The sequence below is a fragment of the Oncorhynchus mykiss genome, chromosome 20 (genome assembly GCF_057628025.1).
Source record: "Oncorhynchus mykiss isolate SJ-2025 chromosome 20, ASM5762802v1, whole genome shotgun sequence".
Classification (NCBI taxonomy): Eukaryota; Metazoa; Chordata; class Actinopteri; order Salmoniformes; family Salmonidae; genus Oncorhynchus; species Oncorhynchus mykiss.
The window spans coordinates 46,949,735-46,964,100 of NC_143041.1; the positions used below are offsets into that span (position 1 = coordinate 46,949,735).

At 44.9% G+C, this 14,366-nt stretch overlaps 1 protein-coding gene and 1 long non-coding RNA gene across 4 annotated transcripts in view; one reads left to right on the plus strand and one right to left on the minus strand.

Moving 5' to 3' along the window:
- The window catches only part of LOC118942075 (uncharacterized), a 784,985-nt gene that overhangs the window by 656,342 nt on the left and 114,277 nt on the right, over positions 1 to 14,366 (plus strand). The window lies entirely within an intron of this gene.
- The window catches only part of LOC110499563 (kinesin-like protein KIF20B), a 41,291-nt gene that overhangs the window by 8,590 nt on the left and 18,335 nt on the right, over positions 1 to 14,366 (minus strand). For 2 of the 3 annotated variants that reach the window (XM_036956375.2, XM_036956373.2), the window contains exons 23-30: positions 13,389 to 13,519; positions 12,848 to 13,003; positions 12,210 to 12,386; positions 11,594 to 11,752; positions 11,256 to 11,357; positions 7,884 to 8,081; positions 4,633 to 4,689; positions 3,269 to 3,343 (exon numbers count right to left, since the gene is read on the minus strand). In XM_036956375.2, the coding sequence (XP_036812270.2) occupies positions 3,269 to 3,343; positions 4,633 to 4,689; positions 7,884 to 8,081; positions 11,256 to 11,357; positions 11,594 to 11,752; positions 12,210 to 12,386; positions 12,848 to 13,003; positions 13,389 to 13,519 (1,055 nt within the window). The remainder of the gene's footprint in view (positions 1 to 3,268; positions 3,344 to 4,632; positions 4,690 to 7,883; positions 8,082 to 11,255; positions 11,358 to 11,593; positions 11,753 to 12,209; positions 12,387 to 12,847; positions 13,004 to 13,388; positions 13,520 to 14,366) is intronic. The other variant, XM_036956377.2, reaches the window with a different exon arrangement.

A 14,366-nucleotide genomic window follows, 5' to 3' on the forward strand; every position in this document is an offset into this window, starting at 1 on the left:
CCGACCTCAGCCAGTTGAGTTATTTTATATAGGCCTAGGCTCTGAAGAAATAGACTCCAATTAAGTAAGCCCTCTCGTTGTTTGTAAAATTCAAAAAAAGGCACGCACACATCTGAGCTCTTTTTTTTTGCAGGTGCACGGCAACGGCCGGATAAGATGAGGAAAACGAAGAAGGAGTCCGCACATTTCTCTTGATCGTATCACTGATCTTTAATAAGCTTTACGTATCGGCCTCAGGGCCTTCGTCAGGGCTTTACGTATCGGCCTCAAGGCCTTCATCAGGGCTTTACGTATCGGCCTCAAGGCCTTTGTCAGAGCTGTTGTGAGTAATCTGAAATAGGGGCATAATTCATGTTCAAATTCACAACATAACATACATCGGCATCTCATCATTAAGACCTTTAGGAAATAATGTCTGGAGGGTGAAAATCCCCAAAACATTCCCTTTAACTCAGAGTGTTATTGATATCACCTCCCCCTTTCTGATATCTTAACTTTCTCTATGCCACAAAATCTTTTTTTAAAAAAGGTAGAAATGTCATGCTTCAGGTCATTAAAATGTTGTGCGACTAGATAATTAATCCCTGTCGTTTCTCCTGATTGAACTTTTATGTTCACCGATTCTCTGTTTGAGAGAACGAGAGGTTTGTACCTACATAGCAGAGCCCGCATGGACATTTAATCATGTAGATAACATGGGTGTTGGAACACGTAATAATGTCATTTATTTGGAAGCGGTTTCCTGTATGTGGGTGGCAGAAACGTTCACACTTCATCATATTGTTGCATAGTGCGCATCCTCTGCCTTCATGCTACCATTTGGAAGAGGGTGTAAAAGAGCCTGGCTGATATCTTTTTGTGGCTGGCTGTTCATCTCGGGTTTCCCCCCCCCAACACCAAATGAAGAGCTTCATCCACACATTGTGGAGAATAGCCTCTTCTTAGAAACACATTGCTGCCTTTTCTAGATACAGTAGTCCTGAAAATGATTTGTTGCAAGTTGGGCAGGGGGGGGGGGGGGGGGGGGGGTTCACACCTAGCTCGGCTATTAATAACAATTCTTTAGTAAATTCTCTAGTAAAGGTTGAATGGTCTATTGATCAGCTAATAGCCCATCCTGCTACACTAGTAAAGGTTGAATGGTCTATTGATCAGCTAATAGCCCATCCTGCTACACCAGTAAAGGTTGAATGGTCTATTGATCAGCCCATCCTGCTACACTAGTAAAGGTTGAATGGTCTATTGATCAGCTAATAGCCCATCCTGCTACACTAGTAAAGGTTGAATGGTCTATTGATCAGCTAATAGCCCATCCTGCTACACTAGTAAAGGTTGAATGGTCTATTGTTCAGCTAACAGCCCATTCTGCTACACTAGTAAAGGTTGAATGGTCTATTGATCAGCCCATCCTGCTACACTAGTAAAGGTTGAATAGTCTATTGATCAGCCCATCCTGCTACACTAGTAAAGGTTGAATGGTCTATTGTTCAGCTAACAGCCCATCCTGCTATGTTTGTGAAAACCTAACAGTAATACTTTCTCCCTCTTTCCACATGTTAAAGATTCCAATTGATAAAAATGTTTTTAGCCACAAAATCGTCCCCAACCCCAATTAATACATTTGGACACAGTCGATAAGCATGCTGGACCTCGGGCTAGAATATTGAGGGTTTGAAACCTGCTCGTTTCATTACATTATAATGCCGGTCTCAGAGCAAATAGCCTGGATTGTTATTCTCATCTCGCTCCTCTACACACGTCATTCTCTGCCTGAGTGGCTCTCTTGTGGGCGTGCTGGCAGGATGAACTGTTATTTTTATTCGGTATATATATGAATTTCAAAATCAGCCTTTACTGAAATTATGTTTCCAGTCTATTGCATAGTTACAATGTGTAAATCACTGATGTCCCAGGAGCAGGAGTGGTAAACACTGTTGAAGTGTATAATGAGTGAGTTTGATAAACCTGGTATTGGATGTGGCTGGGGAAAAAAGCCTGGCTAAATAGGAGATTTTCGTAAAATGTACTTTATGACACAAAACAAAAATATGTACAATCATTTGTCTCTACTTTAACTAATATGTTCACCTCAATTATACATGTTTCTGTTTGACTCGTTATGACGTTATAATTACATCTGTTTCCCCGTAATGTTTTGTCAGCCATCTTTGCTGAAGTTAACAGGGACGGGTGGCCCCGCGTCAAATTCGTCATTGGAACCACTCGATACGATTGGTTGAATAAAAACCCTTGGGACCCAAATGCATAATGAGTGCTCTAACTCCCCCTTGTGGTGGTCTGGAGTAATGAAGTGGTGACACTGGGTACCTCAGTCCCGAGGTGTAAGCACACCACTTTTAAAAGGAGGAACAACTGTACACACACACACACACACACACAACCCCATCAGGGGTATTTTCAGCCCCCAAATCCAGGACAAATTCAAGAAAACGTCCAGTATTATATAGAGCCCTTACTGCATGGAACCTCCTTCCATCTCATATCGCTAAAAAAAAACAGATAAAGCAACACCTCACGGCACAACGCCTCTCCCCTGTTCGACCTAGATAGTTTGTAGGCTACGTGTGCCTTAAGAAGAAAAAAAAAAAAAACGTTCTGTCCTTGAGCTGTTTCTTGTCTATTCATGCTCTGTATTATGTCATGTGGACCACAGGAAGAGTAGCTGAATGGGGATCCTAACAAAACACCAAGATACCCCAACAGCCAGCGGGGATCCTAACAAAACACCAAGATACCCCAACAGCCAGCGGGGATCCTAACAAAACACCAAGATACCCCAACAGCCAGCGGGGATCCTAACAAAACACCAAGATACCCCAACAGCCAGCGGGGATCCTAACAAAACACCAAGATACACCAACAGCCAGCAGGGATCCTAACAAAACACCAAGATACACCAACAGCCAGCGGGGATCCTAACAAAACACCAAGATACACCAACAGCCAGCGGGGATCCTAACAAAACACCAAGATACACCAACAGCCAGCGGGGATCCTAACAAAACACCAAGATACACCAACAGCCAGCGGGGATCCTAACAAAACACCAAGATACACCAACAGCCAGCGGGGATCCTAACAAAACACCAAATGTGATGTATGGTTGACCCACGGGAGCCCGAACTCACAATCTTGGCGTTGCAAGCACCATGCCGATGCATCTTTAGAGATGCCACATAGGTTGTGTTTAAAACGAGTTGGGGGGGGGGGGGGAAGTCATTTAAAAAAAAATAAGTGTCTCCCTCACCTCCTCTTGATGTACAGCCAGTTTAGAATGCATCCGGGTTCTGGTGTTCCTTCGGTTCTCGTTGTTCACCTCATCCTGAGAAACACCAGCACATGTCGGAGAGGGAGAGAGATGAGACAGACCAGGGAGAGAAATTTAAAATGCATATGCTGTGGTTTTTAAAAAAAAGCTACATTACGCTACGTAAGTATGAGCCAAAAACAAAGTCAAATTGAATCTAACATGTAGGCAACAAACAGCCTAGGGAGTTTTCCCCCCTTCTAATGATCGGGATTAGATAGGACATATTCATTTAATTTCATGAATGTATAGATTTTCAAAAGATCAATTGAACAAATACAATTAAGAAATGCCAAACATTTCAAGAGTCTCATGCAATGGCAGATGAAATAAGTTAGTAGGCTTCCAATTATTGATGTAGATTAACAAATGCATGGTTCACAGCTCCAGTGAAGGCTATCCGACACAAATCTAGTCCGAAAAGTTCAGAAACTCATGGCAAAAGTTAACCTAATCTAAAAAATAAATAAAAAAACAACTGTGTATTCCAAAATAAAAGTATCTTCAATAAAGTGAATTGGTAACAACTGTCCAACATTGTATCAGTATTTACAGACTTGAAATTACTGGCAACTTTAATAAAAAAAATAAAAAATGAAACACTAGTCACTTTAATCATGTTTACATATTTGGCATTACTCATCTCATATGTATAGACACTCTAGCCTACTGCATCTTCGTCTATGCCACTCGGACATTGCTCGTCATATATATATATATATATATATATAAATATTATATTTGATTCCTTCATTTTAGATTGTGTTTATTGTTAGATATTTTACTGCACTGACGGAGCTAGAAATACAAGCATTTCGCATCACCCGCGATAACATCTGCTATATTTAGGTGCTAAATTTGCTATAGGTTTCTTTTACATAAAGATATTAAAATCATTGAGCATGTTTCAAACTATCCACAATCTCTGGAGTTTGTGTTTCTGCATTTTATAAGTTATAAGTCATCCAGAAATCAATAGGGTACATATTAAATTGATAGAAATTACCACAAAAGCAGGAAATACCCAGCGCTGAAACAATTGGCGTTTCAAAATCACGACCAAACCTTCAAGATCGTCTCTCAGAGAACTTAACATAGTTTTGCCATTTACGCCAACCTAAACATTCCTGAACAAAGTAATACAACAAAACAAAAATGGAGAAGAATGACGATGGACGGAGTAACATGCATGATCACCAAAACATGTCATGAAGAAGGGTAAAAATGGAACCCCCCCCCCAAGATGGCTGAAATGGTACGATGGGACTGATGAGTACAGACATGGGTCTGACTGGTTTGAATACCTGAGATGAGAGCTCACGTGTTGCTCTCTGTTTAGCCCTACGGTGCCAACCTTTCTTCTTTAGAGAAAAGAGAAGAGGTGTTAGACGTGGTGGGAAACAATAAGAAACCTCTTCTGAAGTAACTGAGAAACAGTTGGCAGCGAGGATTAACAACAACATTTATACAAAGACGCCTTAAGGCAGAAATCAACAAGACTTCCATCAGGAAGAAGAATAACCTGAGTCGTCTACACCGAAGGCTTGTGTGCTTCAGATGCATTCATCCTTAATACTAAAACCATTGCCCTGTTTACGTGTGTTTGTTGTGAACCGTATAAAAACATTTTAAAACCGCCAGAGAGAAAACTGTTCGGTCAGTAAAAAGTTTGACTAAATAGAGAATGTTGTTAAAGATACAGGTAACCGTCAACAATAAAAAGGAAACACTAAATTATGGACACAAAAGTATATAGAAAGCAGGTGCTTCCACACAGGTTCTGGAGTTTATTAAACAATTAACATCCCATCATGCTTAGGGTCATGTTTCAAAATGCCCAGTTGTACATTATTTTGGCTACCATGGCTAGAAGAGATCAGTGATTTATAAAAAAGGAGGGGTCTCAAGGTCACCAGATCTCAACCCAACTGAGGACAGTGTTTTCTACCACCGTCATCAAAACACCAAATGATGGAATTTCTCACATCCCTCCAATAGAGTTCCAGACAATCTGATAAGGAACACTGAAGTTGTTCTGTCAGCTCGTGGTCGACCAACAGCCTATTAAAAATAAAAAGCACTATGTTGGCGTTTCCTTTATTTTGGCAGTTACCCGGGTCTGGACTCTCACTGGTCAGGTTTGTCGGTGTGCCCGCACTCCTATCGGGTGCGCCCGCCTTCATGTCTGTGCACCCACCCTCCTCAACAAACAACATGTGTGTGATTTTATTCCCAGCAATGGGGAGTCAAATGTGATAAGACACAAGGAAAACAGTCTTGTTTTTGTGTCCCAAAAAAAAGGTGAATGAGTCATGTAACAGAGGGGCTGAATAACAGAAAATAGGACTAGGAACCTCAGAGCTCCCAGGGGCTCCCCCGCTGGGCTGTGTGGGCTTTAGTTACAATAGTTCCCCTGTTGGTAAGTAAAGGACAAGTCTAAAAAGGCCTACTCAGTGTCATACCAGACTGGGGGGAAAAAAAATGGGACTGCTTGGCACTCAGCATTAAGGAGATAGATTGGAGGTAAGACCCTGCAATAGACTAGTGTCCTGTCCAGGGGGTGTACTGAGGAGATATTCTAGTGTCCTGTCCAGGAGGTGTACCGAGGAGATATTCTAGTGTCCTGTCCAGGAGGTGTACCGAGGAGATATTCTAGTGTCCTGTCCAGGAGGTGTACCGAGGAGATATTCTAGTGTCCTGTCCAGGAGGTGTACCGAGGAGATATTCTAGTGTCCTGTCCAGGAGGTGTACCGAGGAGATATTCTAGTGTCCTGTCCAGGAGGTGTACCGAGGAGATATTCTAGTGTCCTGTCCAGGAGGTGTACTGAGGAGATATTCTAGTGTCCTGTCCAGGGGGTGTACTGAGGAGGTATTCTAGTGTCCTGTCCAGGAGGTGTACTGAGGAGCTAGACTAGTGTCCTGTCCAGGGGGTGTACTGAGGAGCTAGACTAGTGACTAGTGTCCTATCCAGGAGGTGTACTGGTACATCAAGCTGCCTCACTACAGAAACAGGTGATGGGCTCCTGTTCTATGAGCTGTTCTGGATCAAGGCTACAGGTGTAAAGGTAGTGTCTTTCGACCAAAAGCCTCTGCAGAGGCTGCCTATGTGCTGTCAGCAATCACTTTCCCCAAGTCCTCAGTTGAATGTCTCCTCGTTTCCTCTCCCAGTTTCATTCTCAAAGCACATTGGAGTAGAAGATATGAGGTTCCTCCCCTCGAACTTCCTTCACCAACGCATTTTGAGAGGGAGGTAAGGATGTGAGGAATCAAGGAAATACAATTGACATTCACCCCGAGTCTCACTCTCCTCCCCTCTCTATCATACAACTGGGACAGTGAGCAGGGAAATCATTAGTGAATTACTGGAGTCTAACTGCAGAGGTTTAAACCTCAGAAATACTCCTCCTATATGGAGGCCATACTGCCCCATAGCCTTCACTCACTCCTACGTCACTGCAGTAGACCCATACTGCCCCATAGCCTTCACTAATGCCTACATCACTACCCCATAGCCTTCATTCACTCCTACGTCACTGCAGCAGAGACCCATACTGCCGCACAGCCTTCACTCACTCCTACATCACTGCCCCATAGCCTTCACTCACTCCTACGTCACTGCCCCACAGCCTTCACTCACTCCTACGTCACTGCCCCACAGCCTTCACTCACTCCTACGTCACTGCCCCATAGCCTTCACTCACTCCTACGTCACTGCCCCACAGCCTTCACTCACTCCTACGTCACTGCCCCACAGCCTTCACTCACTCCTACGTCACTGCCCCATAGCCTTCACTCACTCCTACGTCACTGCCCCATAGCCTTCACTCACTCCTACATCACTGCCCCACAGCCTTCACTCACTCCTACATCACTGCCCCACAGCCTTCACTCACTCCTACGTCACTGCCCCACAGCCTTCACTCACTCCTACGTCACTGCCCCACAGCCTTCACTCACTCCTACGTCACTGCCCCATAGCCTTCACTCACTCCTACGTCACTGCCCCACAGCCTTCACTCACTCCTACGTCACTGCCCCACAGCCTTCACTCACTCCTACGTCACTGCCCCACAGCCTTCACTCACTCCTACGTCACTGCCCCACAGCCTTCACTCACTCCTACGTCACTGCCCCACAGCCTTCACTCACTCCTACGTCACTGCCCCACAGCCTTCACTCACAGTACTCACGCTACAGGCGTGCTGTGGCAGGAGGACTGCACAGTTGTACACCGGACTGAACATCCAATCCCTCGCTGAAAGTTAAAAAAAACAAATAAAAAAAAAAAAAACAGGACAGTTCACCTAAATGACATTGGTTTGCTTACCCTGTAAGCAGTGTATGGACAAGGTGTGGCAGCAACCCATGCTTTGGTTCAGTTACTCTGGCACGGTTTGCAAATGCTAACGTTTTAGCATTTTTGGCACAAATCCCATTCAAGTCATGGGAGCAATAGCATGCTCATATCCAAACAGCTCTTACTGGGTAAAGGAAACTAAAAATGTCATTCTGTAATTTGGGGGGGGGGGAGAACGATGCCTTTAACACGGTCTACCTTGTCGATCTCAGAGCTCTTCCTCTTGCGGGTGATTTTGACGTTGACCACGTCCTCTCCCTGGCGTTTCAGGGCCATCCTGTTGGGCTGCAGCGGGCTGAAGGAGATCTCGAGCTCAGGCTTGGGGAAGCGGCTGGTCCTGCCTCCCTCCGTTATGATCTCTGAGGAGTCTAGCACCGACGGGTAGCCCCCAGACCCCTAAAAAGACAAGGGTACACAGTATGACAGTGAGGGCGGGTTAACCTTCAGGAGCGCCTAGTCAGTTGGGTTAACCTACTAGTCAGTCGGGTTAACCTTCAGGAGCGTCTAGTCAGTCGGGTTAACCTACTAGTCAGTCGGGTTAACCTACTAGTCAGTCGGGTTAACCTACTAGTCAGTCGGGTTAACCTACTAGTCAGTCGGGTTAACCTACTAGTCAGTCGGGTTAACCTACTAGTCAGTCGGGTTAACCCTTCAGGAGCGTCTAGTCAGTTGGGTTAACCCTTCAGGAGCGTCTAGTCAGTTGGGTTAACCCTTCAGGAGCGTCTAGTCAGTTGGGTTAACCCTTCAGGAGCGTCTAGTCAGTTGGGCTAACCCTTCAGGAGCGTCTAGTCAGTTGGGTTAACCCTTCAGGAGCGTCTAGTCAGTTGGGTTAACCCTTCAGGAGCGTCTAGTCAGTTGGGCTAACCCTTCAGGAGCGTCTAGTCAGTTGGGTTAACCCTTCAGGAGCGTCTAGTCAGTTGGGTTAACCCTTCAGGAGCGTCTAGTCAGTTGGGTTAACCCTTCAGGAGCGTCTAGTCAGTTGGGCTAACCCTTCAGGAGCGTCTAGTCAGTTGGGTTAACCCTTCAGGAGCGTCTAGTCAGTTGGGTTAACCCTTCAGGAGCGTCTAGTCAGTTGGGTTAACCCTTCAGGAGCGTCTAGTCAGTTGGGTTAACCCTTCAGGAGCGTCTAGTCAGTTGGGTTAACCCTTCAGGAGCGTCTAGTCAGTTGGGTTAACCCTTCAGGAGCATCTAGTCAGTTGGGTTAACCCTTCAGGAGCGTCTAGTCAGTTGGGTTAACCCTTCAGGAGCGTCTAGTCAGTTGGGTTAACCCTTCAGGAGCGTCTAGTCAGTTGGGCTAACCCTTCAGGAGCGTCTAGTCAGTTGGGTTAACCCTTCAGGAGCGTCTAGTCAGTTGGGTTAACCCTTCAGGAGCGTCTAGTCAGTTGGGTTAACCCTTCAGGAGCGTCTAGTCAGTTGGGCTAACCCTTCAGGAGCGTCTAGTCAGTTGGGCTAACCCTTCAGGAGCGTCTAGTCAGTTGGGTTAACCCTTCAGGAGCGTCTAGTCAGTTGGGTTAACCCTTCAGGAGCGTCTAGTCAGTTGGGCTAACCCTTCAGGAGCGTCTAGTCAGTTGGGTTAACCCTTCAGGAGCGTCTAGTCAGTTGGGTTAACCCTTCAGGAGCGTCTAGTCAGTTGGGTTAACCCTTCAGGAGCGTCTAGTCAGTTGGGTTATCATTCAGCATGATGTTCTGACAGATTCTAAAGCGACACGCGTTGCCAGAAGCAATCTCTACTACAAAATCATGGAACAAATTTTTTTGTAATTTTTTTTTAAATACACTGCTCAAAAAAATAAAGGGAACACTTAAACAACACAATGTAACTCCAAGTCAATCACACTTCTGTGAAATCAAACTGTCCACTTAGGAAGCAACACTGATTGACAATACATTTCACATGCTGTTGTGCAAATGGAATAGACAACAGGTGGAAATTATAGGCAATTAGCATGACACCCCCAATAAAGGAGTTCCTATGCTTCCTGGCTGATGTTTTGGTCACTTTTGAATGCTGGCGGTGCTTTCACTCTAGTGGTAGCATGAGACAGAGTATACAACCCACACAAGTGGCTCAGGTAGTGCAGCTCATCCAGGATGGCACATCAATGTGAGCTGTGGCAAGAAGGTTTGCTGTGTCTGTCAGCGTAGTGTCCAGAGCATGGAGGCGCTACCAGGAGACAGGCCAGTACATCAGGAGACGTGGAGGAGGCCGTAGGAGGGCAACAACCCAGCAGCAGGACCGCTACCTCCGCCTTTGTGCAAGGAGGAGCAGGAGCACTGCCAGAGCCCTGAAAAATGACCTCCAGCAGGCCACAAATGTGCATGTGTCTGTTTCTGACCGTTTGAGCAGACTCCATGAGGGTGGTATGAGGGCCCGACGTCCACAGGTGGGGGTTTGCTTACAGCCCAACACCGTGCAGGACGTTTTTCATTTGCCAGAGAACACCAAGATTGGCAAATTCGCCACTGGCGCCCTGTGCTCTTCACAGATGAAAGCAGGTTCACACTGAGCACATGTGACAGACGTGACAGTCTGGAGACGCCGAGATGAGATCCTCAGACCCCTTGTGAGACCATATGCTGGTGCGGTTGGCCCTGGGTTCCTCCTAATGCAAGACAATGCTAGACCTCATGTGGCTGGAGTGTGTCAGCAGTTCCTGCAAGAGGAAGGCATTGATGCTATGGACTGGCCCGCCCGTTCCCCAGACCTGAATCCCAATTGAGCAAGTACTGAATAAGAATATTTCATTCATTCAGATCTAGGATGTGTTATTTTAGTGTTCCCTTTATTTTTTTGAGCAGTGTACATTTTTCTCCATCGGAGTGAAAATAGTTATTAAAAATCCCTGCACTCCCCCATGACTACCGTAGCTGTGGAACTAGCGATGGACACGCCAAGGCTTTCTGGTGAGCCGGATCATTTGGCTCCGTTCACCTAAAAAGAGACGTTAATTTGGCTCCCCAAACAGCTCTTCGTTCAGAAGTGTTTAAAATTGACACATGAAAAATAGTAGAAAACGCACTTCAAATAATGAGCGTGGACCAGAATGAGGCCAATACCTTGAGAGGATATTTTTTAGAACTGAAAAGCCTTTACTCGGAGTGTCTCCTGGCGCACGGAAGGATACCATATTGGATTGATTCAATAGCTCACATAACCTTGTGTCCATTCGTTAACCTTCACCTCAGCACCATCTCTGGCTGTCTGCTCTGTCTGATGCAATGTCCATGATTACCTCCGGACAACTGCAGCTACTCCCAACCAATCACAAGACAGGCATGACAAAACGTAGCGAGTCAAAAAAAAAAAAAAGGTTTGCAGGCTAAACCTTCGCAGCGGTTTTAGTGAAGATAGTTGATGCAAACTAGACTAAACTTGAGAAATGCACTCCTCAGTGATCTCTTCATCTTGATAACTACCATTCTGGGGGGGGGGGGGGCAACAGGGCGGATAAGGCGATAACGTACTTCCTCTATGCCAAACTGATGTTCTGTTACGTACAGACAGACGTGTTAAGGCATGGGAAACATTGTGGGGAGGAAACCCGCATGTCTAGAGAGACAACTGGTTACCTGACTGGTCCTCTTCTCAGTCTTCACTCCATGTACTAGTTCACTGTTGTCGTCGTGGAGAGTTCTCTCACTGACTTGGGGAGGGCACTCCTCTGCTTTAGTCTGTGTGAGAGAGAGAGAGTGAGAGAGAGTGAGAGAGAGAGAGTGAGAGAGAGTGACCGACATCATCCTTTGTATCAACAAGACCAACTTACAAAATATAGATGGGAGATGAGCATAAATATAACTTTATTTAATGTGTACTGTAGAGAGCTCACAAGTAAAGCATTTTTACACCCTGTATCCTGTACACGTGACCCATACACTTGGATTTGTCATAAAGGAGACGGCTCTCTCACCAGAGTGGCGGTCTCTCTGGGCTTAGTGGGAGGCGCGGATGAGACGTTGCCACTTGCTTTGGCTACAGCCATCAGTTGTTCCTTCAGCTTAAGGATCTCAGCGTCTCTCTCAGACAGAAGGCTCTGCAGCTCCTCAACCTCCACCTGGCCATGGTGTCTCTGAGGAAGGACGAACACCACCAACACAACCACCCATTAGGATATAAATGGACCAATTAACTCCCATCCAGCCTCATGGTACAAAGTTGTGTTCATTTTCGTGCTGTTAAGGTACCACAAAACGCAATGGAATGTGAACTGTGCCCAATCCAGACAGTTTGAAACAATTCCAATTCAAAATGATAGATAAAAAATTAACCTACAGTAACAATACCTTTGTAGAGAGCATTTTCCACACTCAATGTGCATAAAATCAGTGCCAACTACTTAAAAAAATAAAAGGTTTTTCTAAACAGTGCAAACTCCAAATCACTTCTGTATGCAAAGTTAAAATGGAAAATGACCAACAACCCTGCAGCCAACCTTAATAGTGCTAATATGTACCATCCCAAATGAGAACATTCTCCGACAGCCCCAACCAACCTAACAGTCCCATCATGTGTGTGCTTGAACTGACCTCTGCTGGCTGAGAGGAGGCGTTGCAGCGGAGACTGGCTATCTGTTCATCCTTGTCTGCGATGTTGGAGACGAGTTTGGTTAGCTGGACCTCCAGAGCGGTCACCAGGGAGTCCCTTTCTTTCCTCCACTTGACTAGGTCCTGCTCCTTCTCACCGAGCTGGGCCACGAGATCTTCCTACAGGGTCACAGACAGACAAGAGGGGTTCCTTAGCAGGCGCCGTCTGTTTTGCGGCTGAACTCAAGGGCAGGGGTTATAAAACCTCTCCTCGGGGACCCCGAGACGTTTCACCATTTTGTTGTAGCCCACTTGATTCAGCTATTTAAGTGCTTGATGATTAGTTGACAAGTTGAAATCAGGTGTAAATGTGATGGTTGTGGAATAGTTCAGATACACGGAACGGCTGGGGGGGGGGGGGGGGGATTGGTTAAGAATTGGTTAAGTGTGTATTTTCTATTAATGCCTAGGCAAATGCAAGGGCATCCGGGGTTATGTTGGTGTACAGTGTTAAATCTGTTTGTAATCCATTTGAGGTTAACGCAGCAGTGCTGGTAATCCTTTTAATCTGTATCTTATTGAATCTCCTCGTCCCCAGAGGAGAGGTTCTAAGGGGTCATTTCTACAGGAAGTTCTATTACCACTTGGGTTTGCTGTTTGGCGTGTCGCTCACGGCCGTCCGCGAACTTCCTCATCTCCTGGTTCCTCTTGTCCTCGGCCTCCTTGGCCTGCCGGATCAGAACCATCTTCTCCTCAAGCCACTTCCTCCTGTCAGCCTGGTGCTTCTCAGTGCACAGCTAGAAAACACACACAATGTAGACAAAAATACGCAATAATGATTGATTTCTAACAATGTGCCCCTCAATTACTTTTTACATGACCCTTAAAAACGCCTACTTCTAGTTTGAACGTTGCAGCTAGCAATTGTCCCGTTACCACCCAGCCACACTTAATTCACGTCAAACATCACATTTAGAAGGCTATAGACTATTTATCCTAATTATCGAGATCAGTAAAGACGTCCTCGATAAGAGGTCTGTTCAGTTGTCACGGTCATTTTTTGGTTGTATAATCCCAGCGCTAACTCATATGATTACTTGGGGGAAAAACACGTACAAACACGGATTAATCCAATTTATAAAAAGACGGGACAGAATATGCATTATCAACTAAATATTTCACCTTCAAGGTCACTTGAGCCTGAACGGCTTCCTGTTTGGCTAATTTGGCTTCGTCCGATTGGCCGTCTGTCAGGGCCGCAGTGTCTTTTCTATTGTCCTGGTAGCGTAACAGTCCTTTCACTTTCTCCACCTCTGAAAATGACAACGACAACAACAAACACTTGAGTACTGTATGTCACCAAATATAGAGAGCTGAAATCTGAAATGGAAAAATATGTATTATTTAGAGGTTCACAGCCAACCTGTAATCTATTGTTATTCTTAGATTATATACATTTTTTCTAAATTTGACAAAGAAAAAGAAACAGAGGTCATGAGTAATTTGGTCAAAATAATAATGGCACTGATTGGCCAGTAGGTGGCGATGTTATAAGGGGTCTCACTTAAACGCTTATATCACCGCCCCATTTGACCTAGCCACTTGAAACGGTGTATGTTGACGTCTTTCCTCACGCTGAACAAATGTGTCTCAAGGGCCCATGAGGTCCAATCAGGATAGGTTGTTTTCCTCCATCTTGGGACATCTCGGTATGTAGGCTCATTGTACATCTCTTAACTTAGTTTGAGAAAAGCTAAGGGATTAGTTTGAGAAAAGCTAAGGGATTAGTTTGAGAAAAGCTAAGGGATTGGTTAAGAGATGGCTGAGTTACTGATACAAAAAAAAAATCAGGAAAATTAGATTTACGTTTCCATTTAAATCCTTTGTACCACTCAACAATGGCCTATGAAACTGTTCAGTGTCATCAAAGACATTAATACGATGAACCATGTTAAGTTTGCCATTGATATCTTTAAGAAACTATTTACAATTCACTTATTTGACTATGTAACTCTACTGCTAAAAAAATACATGTAAAAAAAATCTTCTCATGGACTAAAAAAAATAAGTTAAATTCACTCCTAACAATATTCCTGAAAGAGTTTGAGAAAATAACTGATGCATTCAAAGATTACCACAATAGTAGATGCTAATATGCTA